Source organism: Salmo salar, chromosome 25 (assembly GCF_965601325.2).
Source record: "Salmo salar chromosome 25, fSalSal1, whole genome shotgun sequence".
Classification (NCBI taxonomy): Eukaryota; Metazoa; Chordata; class Actinopteri; order Salmoniformes; family Salmonidae; genus Salmo; species Salmo salar.
In genome coordinates this window covers 20,915,017-20,940,287 of record NC_138315.1, presented here as the reverse complement: position 1 = coordinate 20,940,287, position 25,271 = coordinate 20,915,017, and the positions used below count along the sequence as shown (strand labels likewise).

Genomic DNA, 25,271 nt, shown 5'->3' with positions numbered 1-25,271 from the left:
CGGCCGTAGTTGTGTAAACCTCGCAGTCATTGGACTCTGGAGCAGTGGAAACGCGTTCTCTGGAGTGATGAATCACGCTTCACCATCTGACAGTCCGACGGACGAATCTGGGTTTGGCGGATGCCAGGAGAACGCTATCTGCCCCAATGCATAGTGCCAACTGTAAAGTGTGGTGGAGGAGGAATAATGGTCTGGGGCTGTTTTTCATGGTTCGGGCTAGGTCCTTTAGTTCCAGTGAAGGGAAATCTTAACTCTACAGCATACAATGACATTCTAGACGATTCTGTGCTTCCAACTTTGTGGCAACAGTTTGGGGATGGTCCTTTAAAAATCAAATTGTATTGATCACATACACGTATTTAGCAGATGTTATTGCAGGTGTAGCGAAATGCTTGTGTTCCTGGCTCCAACAGTGCAGTAACAATTCACAACATACACAAGTCTTAAAAGTTAAAGAATGGAATTAAGAAATATATCAAAATTAGGACGAGCGATGTCGGAGTGGCATTGACTAAAATACAGTATAATAGAATACAGTATATACATATGCGATGAGTAAAGCAGTATGTAAACATTATTTAAGTGACCAGTGATTCTATGTATATAGGGCAGCAGCCTCTAAGGTGCAGGGTTGAGTAACCAGGTGGTAGCCAGCTAGTGATGGCTATTTAGAAGTCTGATGGCCTTGAGATAGAAGCTGTTTTTCAGTCTCTCGGTCTCAGCTTTGATGCACCTGTACTGACCTTGCCTTCAAGATGAAAGCTGGTGAACAGGCCGTGGCTCGGGTGGTTGATGATCTTTTTGGCCTTCCTGTGACATCGGTTGCTGTACAGTGGTTCCTCCTTTCAAAGTTGCGTCATACTGCGGCACACCTTGTGTGCTGCCTCAGCATTCTGTGGCACGTCATTTAATTCTCAGCCATTTTTTTCTGTTACTGCAAGCTGTTGCTATTTTGACCACCAGAGGGCATCTTTGAGAAGCATTTGATAGTATTCTGTATTGACATTACCAGACAATTTAAAACCTGTTTTGTATTAACATAGTATATGGGATTGATTTTAAGAAATTTGGCTTAATTAATTAGATTAATATTGTGGTGTTTCTATTCAGAGAAAAACGACATCCTCAGGGTTTCTATGACGCTGTACAACGTGATGTCGGGAGTAGGCTACAGGATCGGCGGATTCTAAATGATTTGCCTTCATTAGCTAAAGAATCCCTGTGTCCTGTGGACGGGAGACCAGGTTACGAGGAGGATGGAGTAGGCTGTCTTTGTTCTTAACTGATTCCATATGTGTTATTTCATACTTGTGATGGCTTCACTATTATTCTACAATGTAGAAAATAGTGAAAATATAGAAACATCATGGAATGAGTAGGTGTGTCCCAAGTTTTGACTGGTACTTGCTTAATTAATTTGAATAATATTATGGTGTTTCTATTCCATGAAAAACAAAACCATCAGGGTTTCCGTTAGGATGGAATGGAAAATACTAGGATGGTGTTCTTAATGTTTTGTACACTGTGTATTTTACATTTTTAAAAGTTATTCAAGGATAAATTACCAAAGTTACAATAGATTGCCATAGATTTTCTGTTAATTATAATAAATCTACGTTAACTTTGGTAAAGTACCAGTAGCTTTGCAACATAAGGAATGGTGAATACAAGGCTGGCTTGCTGATTGAATGTTTACTGGACTTCAGTCAGTTTAGACTGTCTCTGAGGAGGGAGGCTGGGGAAACGAGAAGTTTTTGATGAAGGCTATTGACTGAGGCATTTCGCCTTGTAGCAAAGCCCACAGGGAAGAGGGGTAAACATTTCACAAATTACATTTTCAAACATCAATCAAATGTATTTTTAAAGCCTTTTCTACATCAACAGATGTCACAAAGTGTTATTACATGGAGCCCATGCCAGATTTCCTCTATTGGTACGGTCCTTCTGTATGAGCTCTCCACATGGTTACATCAGTATTGAAGGCGAAGAAGTGCTAGACAACAGATATTTTGGGAGACTTGCTTAGGCTATTATCTGCTTGTTCCAAAACAACAAAGGTTATATTTCAAGTAAGCTGGGATATAGAAGGAGATCATTGATTTGCAATTATTGTTTGCAATGCATTGGGAAAACCTCCCTGGTCTTTGGTTGAATCTGTGTTTGAAATTCACTGCTTAACTGAGGGACCTTACAGATAATTGCATGTGTGGGGTACAGAGATGAAGTCATTAAAAATAATATTAAACTCTATTATTGCACACAGAGTGAGTCCATGCAATGTATGTGACTTGTTAAGCAAATGTTTACTCATGAACTTATTTAGTCTTGCCCTAACAAAGTGGTTGAATACTTGTTGACTTTTGAACAAAATTATTCCACTTTGACATAATCGGGTATTGTGCATAGGCCAGGGACAAAAAATATATAATTTTAATCCATTTTAAATTCAGGCGGTAACCGAACAAAATTTGGAGAAAGTGGAGGCGTGTGAATACTTTCTGAAGGCACTGTAGGTATCAGCCGTAGCTATCTTAGCTGCTAGCGTTCAAAGCTAGCTAGATAGCTAGCTAACAACAAAACTATCTGGACTAGTGACAAAGCAGTGGATGGAAGCATCTCAGTGATGTGCAGTTTGCGAACAATTAGTTATTTTTTTAACTCTTTTTACTGACTCTACTTTCATGATTCCTTTTTTTCATTGATTTGTTCATTCTAGTTATTTATTTTTGTTTGACCTGCTGGCTGCAATGAATACAGCAGGATTAATAGCGTATGCAGTACATACTCCTCCAGCTCAGCAGCTCCAGAGACATGCGCCGACCACCAACTGTCTATCTATTGTCCGCGCTGGAAACAGTGTTTCTGTTAGAACAATGTGGCACCGGAAATTTGAACAGCAGCGCATCCTGAGTGGTGCAGCGGTCTAAGGCACTATATCGTAGTGCAAGAGGTGTCACTACAGACCCGGGTTCAATCCCGGGCTGTATCACCACCGGCTGTGGTCGGGAGTCCCATAGGCCGGCACAAAATTGGCCCAGCGTCGTCCAGGTTAGGGGAGGGTTTGGCCGGGGTAGGCCGTCATTGTAAATAAGAATTTGTTCTTAACTGACTTGCCTAGTTAAAATAAGGTGTAAAAAAAGAAATCATTTATCAGACATTTGAGAAATTTACAGGACCCAAATGCATTTTGGCTAGGCTACTTGGAAGCAATGTTAGTAAGACATGCCTCATATGTAGTAAAATGTTCAGGTTTCAAACAATTAAGTAAAAACTGTAATACCTTATGTTTCACCGAGTCGTGGCTGAACGAAGACACGGATAATATAGAGCTGGTGGGATTTTTCATGCATCGGCAGGACAGAGCAGCTACGTTCTGGTAAAACGAGGGGCGGGGGGGGTTGTGTGTCAATTTGTCAACAGCTGGTGCTAAATGTCTAATATTAAAGAAGGCTTGAGGTATTGCTCACCTGAGGTAGAGTACCTTATGATAAGCTGTTGCCCACACTATCTACCAAGAGTTCTCATCTATATTATTCATAGCCGTCTCTTTACCAACACAAACCGATGCTGGCACTAATACCGCACTCAACCAGCTGTATAAGGCCATAAGCAAACAAGAAAATGCTCATCCAGAAGTGGCCGGGACTTTAATGCAGGCAAACTTAAATCAGTTTTACCTGATTTCTACCAGCATGTCACATGTGCAACCAGAGGAATTCCACTAGATGTCAACAGTCTTTAGAAATTGTTTCAGGCTTATATTCAGAGAAATGAGAGAGTAAGACCACTCTGAATGAGTGGACCCTACAGTGTCCCAGAGATTTTTCATGTGCGTGACCGAGAGCGCGCCTTTCTTGTTTACCTTTTATATTGACGATGTTATTGTCCGGATGAAATATTAGCGATTATTTAGGCTAAAAACAACCTGAGGATTGATTATAAACATCGTTTGAAATGTTTCTACGAACTTTACGGATACTATTTAGATTTTTCGTCTGCCTGTTGTGACAGCGTTTGAGCCTGTGGATTACTGAACAAAACGGAGGTTTTTGGATATAAACAGGGACTTTATCGAACAAAACGAACATTTATTGAGTAAATGGGAGTCTTGTGAGTGCAACCATATGAAGATCATCAAAGGTAAGTGATTCATTTTATCTCTATTTCTGACTTGTGTAACTCCCCTACTTTGCTGGTAACTGTTTGTAATGATTTGTCTGCTGGGCGCTCTTCTCAGATAATCGCATTGTATGCTTTCGCCGTAGAGCCTTTTTGAAATCTGACACCGTGGTTGGATTAACAAGAAGTTAATCTTTAAACCAATGTATAACACTTGTATGCTTTATGAATTTTTATTATGAGTGTTTCTGAATTTGGCGCTCTGCAATTTCACTGGATGTTGGCCAGGTGGGACGCAAGCGTCCCACGTACCCTAGTGAGGTTAACAGCTTCTACCCCCAAGCCTTAAGACTGCTGAACAATTAATCAAATGGCCACCCAGACTATTTACATTGGTACCAGTACCCCCGTATATAGCCTCGTTTTTGTTATTTTATTGTTACTTTGTATTATTTTTTACTTTTGTTTATTTGGTCAATTTTTTCTTCACTCTTTCTTGAACTGCATGGTGGGTTAAGGGCTTGTAAGTATGCATTTCACGGAAAGGTCTACCTGTTGTATTCAGCATATGTGACAAGTACATTTTTTATTTGATTTACATGTTTTCAGAATGCATACTGCCTCCAGCTCATTGTAAAGTTGTATGTGATGCGCTGATGAAGTCAGCATATACATAGGCAATGGAAGGCAGTTTATAACAGCAGCTCTCACGCTGTCTGACAGATTTTTCGCTCAGACTGTGTGCTGTACGCGTGTTATAAATAAGATGCGTAACGAATATACTCTACCCGCGGCGATCTAAGTCCACACAATTATGCAAATTAACCTATAGGCCGATAAGAACGACCAGTCAAATGTGCAGTACCAGTCAGAAATTTGGACACACCTACTCATTTAAGGGTTTTTCTTTATATGTACTATTTTCTACATTGTACAATAGTGAAGACATCAACACTGAAATAACACTTATGGAATTATGTAGTAACCAAAAAAGTGTTAAACAAATCAAAATATATTTGAGATTCTTCAAAGTTGACAGCTTTGCACACTCTTGGCATTCTATCATCCAGCTTCATGAGGTAGTCAGCTGGAATGCATTTTTGGTTCCAACTGCTGTGTCTTTGTGAGAGTAGGTGAACGAAGGATCTCCGCATGTGTGGTTCCCACCATGAAGCATGGAGGAGGATGTGGATGGTGTGGGAGTGCTTTGCTGGTGACACTCTGGTGATATATTTAGAAGTCAAGGCACACTTAACCAGCATGGCATCCATGCAAAATGTGGTTGCTTTGAAGAATCTAAAATATATTTTGATTTGTTTAACACTTTTTTTGGTTAATACATAATTCCATGTGTTATTTCATAGTTTTTATGTCTTCATTATTATTCTACAATGTAGAAAAGAGTACAAATAAAGAAAAACCCTTGAATGAGTAGGTTTGTCCAAACTTTTGACTGGCACTGTGTTTACATTGACTGGTATTTCTGTCAATGAATATGCTAAAAAGTATTGTTTTGCAATGGGATTTTATTCTTATCCCAGGCATTTGGCTGTGGGAAATTTTATTTATTGGCTTTTCCAAAAAAACACATCTGACAAAAGCTGGCTATTACCGGCTAACGGAAACCCTTGCAGGAGAAATGACCATGCTGGTCATTTATAAACATTTGAACATCTTGGCCATGTTGTGTTATAATCACCACCCGGCACAGCCAGAAGAAGACTGGCCACCCCTCATAGCCTGGTTCCTCTCTAGGTTTCTTCCTAGGTTTTGGCATTAATAGGGAGTTTTTCCTAGCCACCGTGCTTCTAAACCTGCATTGCTTGCTGTTTGGGGTTTTAGGCTGGGTTTCTGTACAGCACTTTGAGATATCAGCTGACGTAAGAAGGGCTATATAAATACATTTGATTTGATTTTGATTTGATCATGTTGCAGGCAGCGTAGAGAAGAAACATTTTTCAACTGATATTTAATCGCATGGTACAAGAATAAATACAATTAATTGATTATTGAATTTTATCGATGGACACAGCTTTGTAAAACCAAAACATACAGTGCCTTCAGAAAGTATTCAGACACCTTGCCTTTCTTCCACATTTTGTTACGTTACAGCCTTATTCTAAAATTAATTGATTAAGAATTATTTATCTCCACACAATACTGTTAGTGAAGATTTGAATTAGGGCACTTAACTATAACAGCACTAAATGTAGATTGATTATTTCACAAACTTGAGTCTAGTGATGGGAAGTTCAAATCTTCACTGACTGATCAGATATACCTTATTTACATAAGTATTCAGACCCTTTGCTATGAGACTCGAAATTAAGCTCTGGTGCATCCTGTTTCCATTGATCATCCTTGAGAGGTTTCTACAACTTGATTGGAGTCCACCTGTGGTAAATTCAATTGATTGGACATGATTTGGAAAGGCACACCTGTCTATATAAGGTCCCATGGTTGACAATGTATGTCAGAGCAAAAACCAAGCCACGATGTCAAAGGAATTGTCCGTAGAGCTCCGAGACAGGATTCTGTCAAGGCACAGATCTGGGGAATGGTATCAAAACATTTCTGCGGCATTGAAGGTCCCCAAGAACACAGTTACCTCCATCATTCTTAAATGGAAGAAGTTTGGAACCACCAAGACTCTTCCTAAAGCTGGCCATCCGGCCAAACTGAGCAATTGGGAGAGAAGGGCCTTGGTCAGGGAGGTGACCAAGAACCTGATGGTCACTCTGAAGGAACTCTGTGGCGATGAGAGAACCTTCCAGAAGGATAACCATCTCTGCTGCACTCCACCAATCAGGCCTTTATGGTAGTGTATAGATAGATAGAAGCCACTCCTCAGTAAAAGGCACATGACAGCTTCTTGGAGTTTGCCAAAAGGCACCTAAAGGACTCTTTGACCATGAGAAACAAGATACTCTGGTCTGATGAAACCAACATTGAACTCTTTGGCCTGAATGTCAAGCGTCACGTCTGGAGGAAACCTGGCACCATCCCTACGGTGAAGCATGGTGGTGGCAGCATGCTGTGGGGATGTTTTTCAGCGGCAGGGACTGGGAGACTAGTCCGGATCGAGGGAAAGATGAAAGGAGCAAAGTACAGAAAGATCCTTGATTAAAAACCTGCTCCAGAGTGTTCAGGACCTCAAACTGGGGTGAAGGTTCACCTTCCAACAGGACAACGACCCTAAACACACAGCCAAGACGACATTTTTACATTTTTACATTTTAGTCATTTAGCAGACGCTCTTATCCAGAGCGACTTACAGTAGTGAATGCATACATTTCATACAATTTTTTTTGCTGGCCCCCCGTGGGAATCGAACCCACAACCCTGGCGTTGCAAACACCATGCTCTACCAACTGAGCTACAGGAGTGACTTTGGGACAAGTCTCAATGTCCTTGAGTGGGCCGCCCGGACTTGAACCCATTTGATCATCTCTGGAGAGACCTGAAAATAGCTGTGCAGCAACGCTCCCAATCCAACCTGACAGAGCTTGAGAGGATCTGCTGAGAAGAATGGGAGAAACTCCCCAAATACAGCTTATAGCGTCATACCCAAGAAGACTCAAGGCTGTAATCGCTGACAAAGATGCTTCAACAAAGTACTGAGTAAAGGTTCTGAATACTTATGTAAATGTGATATTTCAGGGTTTTTTGTATAAATTTGCAACATTTTCTAAAAACCTGTTTTTGCTTTTTAATTATGGGGTGTTGTGTGTAGATTGATGACAAAAAAGACACAATTGAATCCATTTTAGAATCTCAGCTGCTTGTCAAACATGGACATAATCTGAAGATGATATACCTGGGCCGTGGTATGATCCTGCACTGCTATACCATTCATGGTCCGAATCCACACTTTAGCCTACTTCAAACCTAGGCTAGATTTCTGCCTCGTAAAAAAATGTATTCAGAAATACTTTGGGTGACACTTTTTTTACTCTTCTAAATGCTTACTCCCGGTGCTCAAAAACTGTGTAATAATTTACCTGTTCTACTTATCGTACAAAGAGATCCCCATCTGGTAGGTGAGGCTAAGCGTCCTGTTTCCCGACTACCCAAAGAAACATGGTGTGTGAGATGGGAGCCCTAAATATTCCTTCAGTGAGAACCCTCTGCAGTTATTAGGACGCAGTAGGCATGGAGAGAGCAGAGCAAAGACCACAGTATTATTATCCCCCAGCCAGGCCTGCGTCTGTGCCATCCTCATTCTCACAGCATTTGTCTGTCATTATTCAACCCTATGCCAAATAGGCGGATTAGAATATTGTCCTAAATCTGCAAGGGAAATGCAGACATCACACCTTAAGGGCCAGGAATTGGATTGGCTTTTTAACCTCTGTGATGACTGAGAAAATGTGCTGGAAGGTGTAGCTTGGTGTAAACCTAAAGGTGTAAAGGTAAGGAGTGGTTCTTTACCCAGTCGTATCTGTACACATCTATGTTCTCGCCGTGTTAAAATAGTGTGTGGAATTCAGTCTCTCCATCAATCCTGAGCTGTGTGAAGATGTCTGATCGGTGTGGGGACTGGAGAGAGAAAGTGGGATTACGCCAGATAGAAGACCGCCCCCTAATAGCCTACCTCTGTGAGGTGAGCAGGAGGGAAAGCGTTGGAAAGGTGTGTGTTTGCCTGTGTGTGCATGCGTGCTGCGAGAGACTAGATCAGCTTTCAGCTAGACTTTAGGGCAGGGTCCTTGATGCTCCAAAGGCTCAGTAGACAGCATATTCTCCTGATAGTGGGCCAGGCTGTAGAAATATTATAGGCTTCGGGGGCTGATCGCTCGTTCAGGGCATCCGATCCCTCTGGTTCTGCTTCACCCACCCTGCATCTCAGTGAAATAGGTTTGAAGGAGCAGGGCAAACGGTATCAAGGCTGTGAAATACCTGGACATGGAAAAGTTATGACATTCAATGTTCACAAAGATGATTCAGCGCTCTGTGAAATGCAACAGTGTTGGTTGTTTTTATTTTATATCAAGCAAGTCCCTCTCTCTGTAGATGCTAATATAAGGAATCGGACTAATACATTGTTGCCAAAAATGTTAGCACTTGGATGTTGTGAAATGCTCTAAGTGTCATTAAAAAAAGCTCTTGTTATTTATAATCTTTGACTGCATGGAATCTTCAGTGGAGGCATCTGGTGAATGTGTGGGAATGTTATCTGGAAAGGAACATGGCCCTGGACCCCGTTCACTTCAGGCATCTTTGCTGTGCCATTTGTGCACTCTGCACTTTATTACCCCTTGTGCCAGTGCAGCTGGAGGAGGGCTCTCTGTAGCCGTCATGCCAGCAGCACACTGGCTACTTCCGCCAGGAGATGGCCTGGCGATGCAGCTGCTTCTTTTTGGCTCGGACTCCCCGGTCTATGTCTCTGCTCTCTACGCCTACTGGCTCTGACTCATCAGCCATACTTTGGTGATAAGGGTGATGGGGTCAGACCTGATGATTTCACAGTGCCTGAAGTTGTTTGTGAACCAGCCAACCTCCATATCCCACAGAAATTGCATAGAAATCTGCCTTAACCTGAAATTATGGGGCAATTATAGCTTTTTAGAAAACTGTTTAGGTTGAGACACCTCCAAGTTTCTAGCTTTGAAGATGTTCCATTGGTCGATGCTTTATTACCCAGGTAGATTGCTCTGTTATTTCACAATGATTTATTTATACTTCGTAAGGTTTTACACATTCTGAAAGCCATATAGCCTAGCCAGTGTTTGTGTGCGGTGTGCCTGCGCATGCTTGCACTAATAATAGGCTGCACAACATATTAAAAGTCGTTAAAGCAAACGGCTAATATTCTTTAAGGGCTTAAGATGTGTTTAACAGAGCAGAACCTGTGTTTTCTCAGAAGGGTTCCAATGCTGATTCGTAATGAGTGTGTCTGGTGTCAAGCTGCTGCTAATTAGACCTAGCAGTCCGTTTCCTTCCGCTCAGGTCGGATCAGGGTTAAGAGAGAGCCTTCCCCCAGAGGGAGGGAACAATCACAGGCCCATCATGGCTCAGGATCACACAGGATTTTATTGAACGCATCCCAATTATTGACCTCTAAGACAATCCTGTATGCTGGAGACGGTGCCTAGAGAACAGCTCATTACTGGGACATGGTTGCTCAACCAGTGCGTTAGACTAGAGTGACTTAAGCCTGGCCCCGCCATCAAACCTTCCTGCTGATAGACAACACATGTCCCCCAGGAGACTGCTGGGAATTCCACCGGCTAAACTGCTGCTGCTCACTGTCTCTCTCTCCTTCTTTCTCTCTCTCGTTCTCTCATTCTCTCTTTCTCGTTCTCTCTCTTTGTCTCTCGCTCTCTTCATCTGCAGATGAAGGCTACTACCAGAGTGGAAAATTCCAGTTTGAAATAAACGTCCCTGAAGCTTACAACATGGTGGTAAGTGGTCCTGTCATGTCTCATTAGAAATTGTGTGTTTGTGTTTGTGCGTGTGGGGTCCGATGGAGGTGCTACTGAGCAGGTGTTGAGGGATGCAGAGGAGGACTCGTGGTTTCCATTTCCATGGCTAATTCTTAGTTTTATAACACCCGCACACACACCAGAGGCCTTCCAATCATACAATCCACCTGAATTAGGACAGCTCAGGGTCATGACTTAGGAAATCGTTCCGATCCTCCCTCCCATTTGAATGTCCCCATGGCCAATACATACCAGGGCTGTGTCTGAAATGGCACCCTATTCCCGACATAGTGCACCACTTTTCAGCAGAGCCCTTGTCAATAGGGTTCTCTTTTGGATTTAACCCAGAAGTTCTGTGGAGATAAAACCCTGATGCTGTGCAGCACTGTGGGTAATTTACACTCTCCCAGTTTGCCTCCCGTCCACAGCTCCATCAGGAGAAAGTGAGTACAGGTCCTCTCGGTAAACAGCCTGGTGTGGAGTTGGAGGTGGCAGGGATGCAGGGTGAGTTACAGCCCAACACAGAACAGTCTCAGCCTTTAGTTTTCCCTCCATCCCTCCATTCTCTTCCTTGTTTATATGCCACACATCCATCCTGGATGGCGTTTTATCTCACCTCCACACTGCTCATCTTAATACACGCACGCACGCACAAACACACTCCTGTGTGTCATCAGGAACAGTCCAGGCTTTGAATTTACAGCCTGTTTCTTCCAAAACCTTACGCTCTGTGCTTTACAGCCTGTTTCTACCGAAGACCTTATGCTTTGTGCTTTATCTTAATGGTGAATTTACAGCTTGTGTATACAAAGACGTTGTGCTCTGTGCTTTATCTTAATGGAGGCTAATTAGACAGGCAGTAAAGGCTTTGTATGGATTTACCAGCCTTTTATGAGAGCTAATAAACGGCCTGAAAGAGACTCATAAAGTAAATGAGTTTTTTTTTTTTTTTTTTTTTTAGGCCTAGCCCCTAGATACTCAACACATCTGACCATTATAGCAAACTGGGCCACAGTATTAAACAAAGATTTTCAATCGATATATTATTTTTGAAATGTCTTGATCCCAGCCTTTTAATAATGAATTTGACTGGTTATTCTAAGCCATCTCAGGTTGTTGTAAGGTGGTCAGCTGAGGAGTTTGATAATGGTGTAAGGTGACAGTAGGGTCGGCATTTTAAAGACGGACTCTTAGCCAGGACCGGCCTCATTGCATTCAATTCATTAGCATCTTAATTCCATTTTTGGACTTCAGACAAAACGTTTGCACTGCACATCACAGGACTTAGTTATTGTCATCTCGGAGTATTGGCATAGCCAGCTGGTAACTTTTTCATGAATCTTTCCCTAACTAGTTCACCTTCGTTAGAGAATGGGCAAAGGCTGCATTAGGGAAAAGTAGTTGCTTAAAGTTCCCGAGGCCCTTGCCTTTCTCACAGGCTTGACAACCTAACATAACATAAACAAGATGGAGCAAAAGTTGTGATTTAGCAAGTTATTTCATTCAATGTCTCTTATGGAATATATCATTGTGCACGGTAAAAAAAAAGGCAAGATTTGGGAAATTGACTGGAGCAGAGAGTGGTATTTTAAGAAAAGTAAAGTCCAAACACTTCCAAAGTGGTATTGTCCTCTTAGCAAATTGCCTAGGACTCTGTCTTCTAGAGGCCTCTTTGATGAACTATTGCAGACTGACACTTCTATTTCTCTCTCTATACTGTGTGTATAACGATGTATTTATCTCTCACGGTGCCACCCTCTTCTCACCGTTTTGATGAGCACTAATGAGGTCTAAGGCTGACATATGATCAAATAAACAATGTTAAAAGAAGAAGACACTGCTTTTTTTTGTGGCGTTTGTCTTGTTAGTTTTTGTTTTCATGTTTGGTTCAGTCTGGGGAAGAAAATATACAAGGGTTTCTTTTGAAGAATCTCAGCACCATATGAAAGTATGTCTCCTCCTGAGCTATGCTGTGCCTTGTATCTTGGTTTGTTGGTTTCTGGAGGTTAGTTTTCCTCAGGCAAATCTATGTGTCCCATACTGTCCCAATCAAACCTTGTGATAAAATGGGTCTTAACCGCTTCCTCAGGCTCAAGAGAGAGCTGGCTGGTGGACGAGATTAATCCTAATCTGTCCCATGTTTCTCTCCCCAGCCTCCCAAAGTGAAATGTCAGACCAGAATATGGCACCCCAACATCGCTGAGACGGGGGAGATCTGTTTGAGGTAATGAACTCTTTCTCACATTGCCAAACACTGATTGGCTATTCATCCTCTGTGTGTGTATTTAAAGGATGGCGATTCAGAAGTGGACTACATGGACAGATTTCAAAGTGTGGTTAGTGGATACAGGAGCCCTAGCAGTGGTCAAGCAGTGTGTGTGTGTGTGTGTGTGTGTGAGATATATGCTAGGGCTGGAGAGAGGAAAACATTTACAGGCAAAATTGATGTCTGACTAGTCTCTAGTTATTCTCAGAACCTTGGAGAGCAGCTAATGACCAGACAACAAGAGTGCTGCTGTAAAAATGCATATCTCTATGATAACACACTGACATCTAGTCATCAGCACATGTAAGGTCAAGTAAAGCAGATATTTTAAGATGCCTGGCTGGCTGACTTTCATTTGGGATGTCCAATAATTTATAGAGCAATAAATATCACAGGGGAGACTGTCATGGGGGAAAGGTCTGACTGTAGTAGTAGGCTATTTTTATATTGTGATTTCCGACATGATGGGGATTTTGATTTCTTCTGGTTTCTATTTTCCCAGTTTGTTGCGGGAGCACTCTATCGACGGCACTGGCTGGGCCCCTACGAGAACATTAAAGGTGAGTCTCTAATCACTGTAACACCAGCACCTATAGCTCAGACTGATATCAGTGACCATCTTAATGAACCTCTGTGGTCCCACCGCCCCCGCTCTTAAACTAGTAGTGGATCTTTAAAGCACCGTTCACCCTCCTACCCCTGCTCTGAGCGGGAGATGGATACTGCTGCAGGGGGAGGAGAACATGGGAGCCCTAGTCTAAAAGGAGCTTTGTACGTCAGAAAAGTATGCAAAGAGTGGAAATTGCCATTCAATGTGGAAGTAGCGATTGCAAAGCACTTTCAAAATCCCTTGCCTGCTTCATAAGGTTCTTTCTAAGATCTCAACAAGCACAGTGTGTTCTGTAAACTAAGCATAAACCATGACACACTATTTCCCACCTGACTTTCTCATCTCTACTACTGAAAGAACACAGTCTTCTCTTGAAAGGAGGGCACTTTCAATTGTGTGAGTTTAATGCCATCAGCCCTACCTTCCGGTTGGTAGATGGCAGAACTGAGAATGTAAGATAAATCTCACTCGGTTTGACCTGGTGAACTTTGCTAAGCCTTTCTCTGTTGTGGGGTGTGTGTTATTGATCCAAAGAAACGGTGATTTCTCTGAACGAGGCCCCATTCTTCTCTGTGGTGGTGGTCTGCTGCTAACAGTTATTGTCATGTATTGCTCCTGAGGGAGTTGGCTCACTATGAAGCAGGGCTCCTTGCTTGAAACCCCAATGGTTTTCCTTTGATGAATAGCACGGGCTTGACCCGAGAGCCATGGTGTTGAACATGTGCTATGCATTGAACTTGCTTTGCAATTCCAGATAGATTTAAGATCCCTTGTCAAAAAGTCATTGGGTGTTTGAAATTCCAAACCTTGGCCTATTAAAGATGTGTTAAATCTTTTCATATGACTTATGACCAGCACATACCACCATTTTTTTTTTTAGGAGCGTGCCCTTTGCATGTTGATGGTAATATTCTAATGTATTTGCAGACAGGAGACATGAAGTGACTATGAAGTCAACCCTTAGGCCTTGATTGTGTCTCACTGGTGTTTCTCTTATCAGAAGCCACTGTGAGTCACACCCCAACTCATCTCTCTGCGTAACGCCTACGTCACATCTTCCGTCTCCTCTCTTCCCCTTTGACACACTGAGATACAGTACCGCTCGAATGGATTCAGTTTGTAGTGTCACAGCCACTCTATTTAGGCCCTGAGCTCAAAACGATTGATTAAATTGACGGCGAGGGAGATGAGGTGACACTGTGAAAGGCGACAGTATGTTATTGTTGTGTGGTTGCTCGTCTCCTAGACGTCACAGTTGCAATACCTTATACCGCACACGCACACAGGCACACGTAAACACAGGTACAAGCACACGCACACGCACATTCTCCCTGGCTCGCTCATCTTCTGTTTCCGCGATTCGGGTGTAATTAACAGCTCTGATATCCCCATGACGTCCTCCTTAGGTGGTTCCCTGGCTAACTAACGTCTTACTTAGCTACCGATGACACCCACAGCCAGCCAGGGTCATTTACTGCGTGATGACTGTTTCAAAAGCCATTACCGTGTCATGTTTCAAATTCTTATGATATGAAGTTATTCTCATTAGCCTGACTCAGTTCGTTTTTCTGCTGTGATAACATCCAGCATAAACTCCAAGCCTAGCTAAGGTGTGTAAGAAGGATAGGACCTGACTTGAGGCAGTGATGTACATCTACCAGCAGTACAGTAACTATTAGAGAGAATAGGATGCACTGGAGGAATACTAACTGTCAGTTCTGAGGAAAAGATTGGAATCATTAGTCTTTAGGAGGAGGTGATTTAACAGTCAGTACCTAAAGTGATGGCCATGGCCTGTTTCCTTGCCTGTTCAGGCTCTTTCTACTGGACACCTGTGATTTTGCGTGTCAGTTAGCCAGCCTAGTAATTGAGGTAATCTGCTGCTGTACAAGGTCTGCTTTCCAAATGGCACCCTATTCCGTATATAGTGCGCTACTTTTAACCAGGGCCTATATGGCCTATAGCATACTGCAATATATAGGGAATAGTACTGCAATATATAGGGAATAGGGTGCCATTTGGGACGTAGCCTACTTACTATTGGCAGTAGCGGGACCGCAACAGGAAGAGACTGTTGCCGTGTCTGAATACCCATTCTTGTGTTCTAAATAGTAAGCTTTTTGGGTATGAAAAAAATAGACCTTTCTTTAGGCAATGAACAACTTCTCTGATAGAAACGCCCCATGTGGCATCGATATTAGTCAGAAACATTTATTCTACTGTCAAAAAATGTACTACAAAGTGTAAATGGGATCATTTTTGTCACAAGGTCAGTCTCGTCCAAAACAGAGTTTTGTAAGTGAGTTCGTCATGACTTGAGGGTTGGGTTTTGATTTCGACAATGCTCACTTGCCCACTAACACAAGATACACAGCTGTGGTCAATATACTCTATCCATCCTACCGCAGAACACAGACAGCGAGCGAGACTTCCCAGCAGCGGTTCAGACATGCAGTGCCTTTAGAAAGTATTCAGACCCCTTTACTTTTTCAACATTTGGTTTTGTTACTGTCATGTGAATTTTCAATCTCAATGATAATAACTAACAATCAATAAGCTTTGACCAATCCCCGAGGTTTGTAAGGCCCTGGGTTTAATAATAATTAGGCAAAGACTCAGCTTATACAAAAGGTTCGTACAGTTTATTCACAAGAACGTACTAAAGTCCACAATACAAAGACATGCCATTTTATAACTCACTCCCTACTTACGCACATACCTCCACACAAACAGTAGATAGCCTACGCACATACATAGACACGAACAGTATGTAGAATGTATCCTTCCCCATGGTTCTCACCTCTGTTCATCATTACCAAACTGGCAGTTCCATCCCCCCGAGATTAGAGGAACCTTGAAAGGACTCCCTGTCCTATCGTACGTTTCTCAGAGTTCTAGCCAGGTCAGGCCATACAGTTTAATTGTTCTCGGTATCTTCTTAGACACACACACACACACACACACACACACACACACACACACACACACACTTCTCTCCCTCACATGTCTCTACCGAACCTTATTGGACTTACATTTAGTACTTTACGTTCATTATACATGCTACATAAACTAAAATTCACTAATAGTTATGTTTCAGGGTGGAATTCTTTAATCATTACCTTTTAAGCATATAAATTGCCTTATCAATCCACCCCATGACTAAATAATACACACTGATGCATCAATTGCCATATGGAATCATAAATGTTATACAAAATCAAATAAAACCAATACATGTATTTATATCCGATACTCATCAATGACTGTTCTAGGCCTATATCCAATCATAACTCTTCTTTTTAGGATTTTCATTATAATCTTCATTAAAGGAACAGTCTTTCTAAACATTGAAGATAGTCTCATCTAACATTGGCTCCTCGTGGTATGGGGGAGATGTTTTATGCTCCTCATGGTTGAAAGAAACGGAGCCATCTCCTAGGTCAGGAGACCTGTATTCGTCATCCCACTGATCGGAGCTCGGAATCGGTCCATATCTCACCATCTATTGCGTCATCGATCTCTCTAGAGTTCTGGTGATTAAACCTCTCACACAAGGGACCAAACAGCATCCACACAACACCAACACACTCATACAGGTGAAAGCGGCCCACAATACAGTACTTACAATATCTTTCCATTTCCCAAACATGCTATCGAACCACCCTGTCAGGGAAGTATCCACCCCAGAGTTCTCTGCTAACTCATGAGCTAATGTGTTATTAGAAATAAATGTACAGCAATGAACCCCAATCATTCTACATACCCCGCCCTTTTCTGCCAATAACATATCGAGAGCCAGTCTATTTTACCAGGTCATGAGGGAGGTGGTGGATAATTGGTCAGAGAACCCCTTTACTGCATCCCCGGTTTCATTCATGAATCTCTGTTGATTTATAATAGATGTAATTAATCTAATCCACATTCTTATTTATTTTTCAACCACCAAAAGAACGTAGTGGTAAAGTCTTCACCTATTTGATTCATAGCTTTGTATTCATCTGGGACTTCCCTGTGGATGCCAATATCATCCATCTAGACAAAGCTACTCCCATCCTGGTCAAAACTCCTCCTGTCCCTACTTTAGCCACCTATAACTGTCCTCTGATGACTAACTCAAACTGGTCGGACCAATAACATCAGGGCGCAAGTTCCTAACCACCCTTTTGGTAGGTCCTGTCATATGCGTCCTTTCCTGGTACAAGCCCACCATACATCAGTTATAGGTGCTGTGAGGTTAAGAATTTTCTCCTGTACTTCCAAACCTAAGTCAGTCACATTTAACAATTGCCTTACAGCCATTAAAATCACCTAAGTTCTCGGTGTCCTACTTGTATCTATAACACTTGTACTCACCAGGAGTTAAAGTGAACCGAGGTGGGTTGGCCGAGTACTTCAATCTGGCAAACCCAATCCCTGTACAGTTGTCTGCTTCCCCAGGAAATTGTTTACTGTTTACCTTAAACCCTACATCTTGACCTTCTTTGACTCCTATTCTGTAAGTCACTCATCCTTGATGGTCAGTGTATTATATAGTTTATCTTTTACTTCTTATCAATGACAACAGTGTCGTATAATTAGTACCTGAAGGTGGTGGATCTGAATGTATCAGAAAGATTACCAAGACTATGATGCAGCTCAGAGTCCCTAATCTTTCCAAAAGCCGCCAACCCTCTCCTGCCCTTAGTCGGTCTGCTAGGTACCACCCCATACTCACACCTCTAGGAGCACACACAATGATGAATGGTCGGGATAGGAAACCTTTGTTAAGGAGGTAACCCCCCGGACCCTGTTGGTACTCGGTTCTTCTCCTAACTCTCTCTGTGTGTGTGTGTGTGTGTGTGTGTGTGTGTGTGTGTGTGTGTGTGTGTGTGTGTGTGTGTGTGATCAGCAGTGCTTGTATGTGTACATTTTTGCAGTGGGTAACATGGACCCAAGTGACTCTCAGCTTTTCTAATGGCAAAGGCGGTGGTCTAACAGAACCTGGTATGGGGCTTCCCAACGGGCTGCTTCCAGTCTTTTCTCCTCAGGGACTGGATCCACACCCAGTCTCCTGGTTGGATTGTGTGAATCACCTTCTCCTGTAATTCACCTGTTGGACACAAAATCTTGGACATACGGGTTTGGTTAACCTCTTACATCTAGATGTTCCGCTAGCGGAACGCCTCGCCAATATCCAATGATAGAGCGTGGCGCGAATTACAAACTCCTCAAAAACTTCAAAACTTCAAGCTATTTTAAAATCGGACATAGCGAGTGCATAAAGGAGTTCTGTATCTATAATTCTTAAAATAATTGTTATGTTTTTTGTGAACGTTTATCGTGAGTCATTTAGTAAATTCACCGGAAGTTTGCGGGGGGGTATGCTAGTTCTGAACGTCACATGCTAATGTGAAAAGCTGGTTTTTGATATAAATATGAACTTGATTGAAGAAAACATGCATGTATTGTATAACATAATGTCCTAGGATTGTCATCTGATGAAGATCATCAAAGGTTAGTGCTGCATTTAGCTGTGGTTTGGGTTTATGTGACATATGCTAGCTTGAAAAATGGGTGTCTGATTATTTCTGGCTGGGTACTCTGCTGACGTAATCTAATGTTTTGCTTTCGTTGTAAAGCCTTTTTGAAATCGGACAGTGTGGTTAGATTAACGAGAGTCTTGTCTTTAAAATGGTGTAAAATAGTCATATGTTTGAGAAATTGAAGTAATAGCATTTCTAAGGTATTTGAATATCGCGCCACGGGATTACACTGGCTGTTGCGTAGGTGCCCACCTAGCCCAGAGAGGTTAATTACTTGTTACATTTATTTCTTATTCTTACCCATATTTTTTAAACTGCATTGTTGGTTAGGGGCTCGTAAGTAAGCATTTCACTGTAAGGCGCATGTGACTAATAAAATTTGATTTGATCAAAGATGCAGGCGTCCTTCCTAACTTAGTTGACGGAGAGGAAGGAAACCACTCAGATTTCACCATGAGGCCAGTGGTGACTTTAAAACAGTCAGAGTTTAATGGCTGTGATAGGAGACCACTGAGGATGGATCATCAACATTGTAGTTACTCCATAATACTAATCTAATTGACAGAGTGAAAAGAAGGCAGCCTGTTCAGAATAAAAACATATTCCAAAACATGCATCCTGTTTGCAACAAGGCACGAAGGTAATACTGCAAACAATGTTGCAAGGCAAATTAACGTTTTGTCCTGAATTCAAGGTGTTATGTTTGGGGCAAATCCAATACAACACATTACTTAGTACCACTCTTCATATTTTCAAGCATAGTGGTGGCTACATCATGTTATGTGTGTGATTGTAACCGTTAAGGATTGGGGAGTCTTTCAGGATAAAGAAACTTAGTGGAGCTAAGCACAGGCAGAGGAAAACCCGGTTTTCTGCTTTCCACCAGACTCGGAGATGAATTGACCTTTCAACAGAACAATAACGTGATTCTACATGTAAATTCGGTGTGCAAATTACATTGCGGTGCTAAGTACTCTCAACCAGGAAATGCTATTTGTGTGTCTGAGCCATCAGCTGCCAGTAGCTGGCCCATCGGAACAAGCTCTCTATTAGCTACCAGTAGCTGGCCCGTAGGAACCAGCTGTCTATTAGCTACCAGTAGCTGGCCCGTAGGAACCAGCTGTCTATTAGCTACCAGTAGCTGGCCCGTAGGAACAAGCTGTCTATTAGCTACCAGTACGTGGCCCGTAGGAACAAGCTGTCTATTAGCTACCAGTACGTGGCCCGTAGGAACAAGCTGTCTATTAGCTACCAGTAGCTGGCCCGTAGGAACAAGCTGTCTATTAGTTACCAGTACGTGGCCCGTAGGAACAAGCTGTCTATTAGCTACCAGTACGTGGCCCGTAGGAACAAGCTGTCTATTAGCTACCAGTACGTGGCCCGTAGGAACAAGCTGTCTATTAGCTACCAGTACGTGGCCCATAGGAACAAGCTGTCTATTAGCTACCAGTACGTGGCCCGTAGGAACAAGCTGTCTATTAGCTACCAGTACGTGGCCCGTAGGAACAAGCTGTCTGTTAGCTACCAGTACGTGGCCTGTAGGAACAAGCTGTCTGTTAGCTACCAGTACGTGGCCCGTAGGAACAAGCTGTCTATTAGCTACCAGTACGTGGCCCGTAGGAACAAGCTGTCTATTAGCTACCAGTACGTGGCCCGTAGGAACAAGCTGTCTATTAGCTACCAGTACGTGGCTCATGGGAACAAGCTGTCTATTAGCTACCAGTAGCTTGTCCATAAGAACAAGCTGTCTATTAGCTGCCAGTAAGAGGATTCAGGAGGGCTCTGGATCAATGAGCTAGACACTCGCTCAGCACCTAAGGTGTTGGCAGCTATAATAGATTTTGGTACATCTCATTCTCGCTCGCTCTGTCTTTCTCACAGGGTACACATTAGACCAAGATGAGAAGGAACTATCCCAGTCCTTATGTTCCCAAGCTCCTACTCTAGCAAATCATGCGAGTCTATTGAAATGCTGGGAAAGCATTTTGTTAGCCTGCATAGAGTTTCAACTTTGCCTGTGCATATGTTGTTGCGAATCTCTGACAATGTTGTGTTTATTAGATTCAGTCCCCTCAAAATATTATAGAACAAAATGTCACAGTGAGACTGGGTGAGTGTGATCAGCCTGCGAGATTAGCTAGATGAAAATAACAGGGACGCAATGCTTGCTCCTTTCAAATCTTAAATCTTTCAGGTTCAGCCCTCCTCATGATATATTTTGGCCCAAATATCCCAGCACAAAATGTCACAGCGAGACTGGACGAGTGTAATCACCCTCTGAGATTAGCTAGATGAAAATAAAAGAAACGCAATGCAAGCTGCTTTCCAATCATTCATCTTCAATGTGACAAATAGTTCAGACGATGTCACCCCAAAGTCACACAACACGCCAAAGACGGTGCAGTCGGAAAGTATTCAGACCCCTTGACTTTTTCCACATATCTTTACGTTACAGCCTTATTCTAAAATGTATTAAATAAATGTTTTTTCCTCAGCAATCTACAGACAATAACCTGTTTTCGCTTTGTCATTATGGGGTTTTAGAAATGTTTATATTTACATAAATATTCAGACCCTTTTGCTATTGAGCTCAGGTGCATCATCTTTGAGATGTTTCTACAACTTGATTGGATTCCAGCTGTCTATATAAGGTCCCACATTTGACAGTGCATGTCAGAGCAAAAACCAAGCCATGAGGTCGAAGGAATAGTCCATAGAGCTCCGAGACGACAAGATTGTGTTGCAGCACAGATCTGGGGGAGGGTACCAAAACATTTCTTAGCATTGAAGGTCCCCAAGAACACAGTGGCCTCCATAATTCTTAAATGGAAGAAGTTTGGAACCACCAAGACTCTTCCTAGAGCTGGCTTCCTGGCCAAACTGAACAACCGTGGGGAAAAGGGCTTTAGTCTGGGAGGTGATCAAGATACCCAATGGTCACTCTGATAGAGCTCCAGAGTTCATCTGTGGAGATGGGAGAACCTTCCTGAAGGACAACCATCTCTGCAGCACTCCACCAATTAGGCCTTTATGGTAGAGTGGCCAGACAGAAGCCACTCCTCAGCACATGACAGCCTGCTTGGAGTTTGCCAAAAGGAACCGAAAGCACAAGATTCTCTGGTCGGATGAAACCAATGTAGAACTCTATGGCCTGAATGCCAAGTGTCACATCTGGAGGAAACCTGGCACCATCCCTACTGTGAAGCATGGTGGTGGCAGCATCATGCTGTGGGGATATTTTTTCATCGGTAGGGACTGGGAAACTAGTCAGTATCGAGGGAAAGATGAACCGAGCAAAGTACAGAGAGATCCTTGATGAAAACCTGCTCCAGAGTGCTCAGGACCTCCTCCTGGGGTGAAGGTTCACCTTCCAACAGGACAATGACCCAAAGCACACAGCCAAGACAATGCAGTGGCTTTAGGACAAGACTCAATGTCCTTGAGTGGTCCAGCCAGAGCACGAACTTGAACCCGATCGAACATCTCTGGAGAGACCTGAAAATAGCTGTGCAGCAACGCTCCCCATCCAACCTGACAGAGCTTGAGGGGATCTGCAGAGAAGAATGGGAGAAACTCCCCATATACAGGTGTGCCAAACTCATAGCGTCATACCCAGGAAGACTCGGGGCTGTTATTGCTGCCAAAGGTGCTTCAACAAAGTACTGAGTAAAGGGGTGGAATACTTATGTAAATGTTATATTTCATTTTTTTTTATATAAATGTGCAACAATGTCAATAAAAGAGTTTTTGCTTTGTCATTATGGAGTATTGTGTGTAGATTAATGAGGGAAAAATAGGATTTAATCCATTTTAGAATAAGGATGTAACGTAATAAAATGTGGAAAAGGTCAAGGGGTCTGAATACTTTCTGAGTGCACTGCATCCCCTGCTCCATTCAAATCTTTAATTCCACGTTTCCTAAAGGCTTTTCATCCAATTGACCCATCAGTCTGTGCAACCTGGAGCTTGGAGTAAGCGAAATAAGAGACTATCATTCAATCCTTAGGCGGTGACCCATGGCCAATCAATTGATTTAATCAGTGGAGAGAATAACTCCAGCCTCTGAAAGTCTTCTCTCAAACACAAGGCTATCAACAGAGTTATCAGTTTTTGTATCCTAGAGCGATGAGGAAGTCTGAATTTCCTCTCCTGTCCTCTTCCCTCCTTTTCTCTGTCATGTCTTCCGTCTATGACAAACAATACAGGCCAAAACATGAGTCATTTTGGCACTATGCCATTTTCATTATTTTTCCATTAAATGTCTCATCAGAGGCATGTGAAATTTGAAATGCACATTTGAGGTGGGGTTTTTGAAGTGTTCCCCCCCCTCCAATTTATGCCTTGGACACATCAGTATAGGATGAGTCAACAAAATGATTTGGGTATGCGTTTTAAAAGTGAGATTTACACTGGATAGTTACTTTAAGGCAGAGCTCAAACATTTCGTAAACCTGTTCCCAGACTACTGGCTGTGCTCTGCAGACCGCAGTTCCTAACCTTGCACATTACAGACAGACAAATAGCCCATGGCTCTATCTGCAGGTGTAATTAATTCCAGTGTTCCTGTCCTTCGATGGCCCCAGGATCTGCTGGCCACTTAGCCTCCTGCTTAATCAGTGTATTGACTAGGGGTGTGAACATTTAAACTGAATTGGGATCTTTAACTTTTAGAGAAAAATCTCTAACCGAAAATAACTTTTTGTTTATTTTATTTTTTACACAATTAAAATCACAGTTTGGTAAAAACAAATCTACAACTAACAGGTCCAGATCATCATCATAAAGGGAAAACCATTTTTTATTTTATTTTACCTTTTATTTAACTAGGCAAGTCGGTTAAGAACACATTCTTATTTTCAATGACAGCCTAGGAACAGTGGGTTAACTGCCTTGTACAGGGGCAAAACGACAGATTTTCACCCTGTCAGCTCTAATCACTAGGCTACCTGCCGCCCAAACGCAACAACGCTGTAATGGTAGGAGGAGATATGCATATTTCAAATGATTTTCCAGAGATATAAAGCGCTCTACACGTTCCATATCTTTAACAGTAATAATGGCAGAGAGTGAGACAGGGAAGTGACGGCAGCGATGTCCTGTATAGCAATACTTGGATAACTTAAATGAAAAGGTGGTGAAATGGAAACTTTGCGAGGTGGAATTGAGCTACAGTGGTAGCTTAACCATCTGAAAGGGAGGCACCATGAAACCCAAACCATTGCTGGCAGCAGCGCACGCCCCCCCAACAACAGACGTTAGACAGGCTTTTCACACAAACAAGTGCGATAAGGGATGGCGTGAGAAAATCACAGCGCTGATTACAGAAATTATTGCAGTTTATATGCAGCCATTGTCAATGGTAGAGCATGTCGGCTTCAATGGGCGCTGATGGCATATCTAGAACCAGACTACAAGATGCTACGTGATGTCCCGGGTGGAGATATTCTACTATGATTGGTCTGCAAGTACAAAGTGCGAGCTCTCAAACACCATACGTGGCGTTAACAGATTGTTGGACGTCTATGAACACGCTGTCATACATCACTGCAACGAGCCATCACATTGATGAGAAGTGGGACATGAAGTCCCATGTACTGACCATTGAGAACATGGAGGAGAGGCAGCAGAGAACCCAAAAGCATCATTAATCACCATCGTTGCTGAGTGGATGGGGGGGCAGCAGCAAAGTGAGCGCTGTTTGGTAGCCAGGACTGCAGTAGATTGAACTGCATCACGCCCTAGCGGTCATACTCGGGACCATATCTGCATTGTGAAATCACATGTCATTTTATGATTTATCGTTTTAACCCCCTCACATCAATGTCCACGCCCCCGCGGAAATCTAATCGCCATAATAAATCAATCCCTATAATGTTTTTTGCATTGGATGCAACGTGCTTCCACGTCGGTAGTGAAAGGTGACCGAGCTAGAATGGTGTTTGTCAGACCATGAGACATCCCGAAAATAGGTCTTGTCACAAAATCGTCTGTAGCATCTTAATGGTTTGGCCTACAAAATATTACGATCCCTCTATTGACCCCTCTATGGGCGAGACTCTCACGAACACAATGTTTTTTGCGGTTTTTGCTCTACGACCCCCACAAGCGTCTTGGGACTCGGTACTGCTGATCTGACAACTTCTGTCTATAGTATCTGAACAGTTTGGTCAGCACACTAATATTACCCCTTTGTGGAAAGGTGAGAGACTCTCACAAACACGTTCATGTCGGTTGTTTTGTCTAGAACGCCCACAGGCCTCTGTCAAAAGAGTGTGCAAAGCTGTCATCAAGACCAAGGGTGGCTACTTTGAAGAATCTAAAATCTAAAATAA

The 25,271-nt window shown here is 42.6% G+C and overlaps 1 protein-coding gene across 2 annotated transcripts in view; it reads left to right on the top strand.

Annotated features, from left to right (window-relative positions):
• The window catches only part of ube2f (ubiquitin-conjugating enzyme E2F (putative)), an 88,409-nt gene that overhangs the window by 33,880 nt on the left and 29,258 nt on the right, over positions 1-25,271 (top strand). For both annotated transcript variants that reach the window (NM_001173966.1, XM_014173423.3), the window contains 3 exon segments: positions 10,453-10,520; positions 12,695-12,765; positions 13,310-13,367. In NM_001173966.1, coding sequence (NP_001167437.1) covers positions 10,453-10,520; positions 12,695-12,765; positions 13,310-13,367 — 197 coding nt within the window.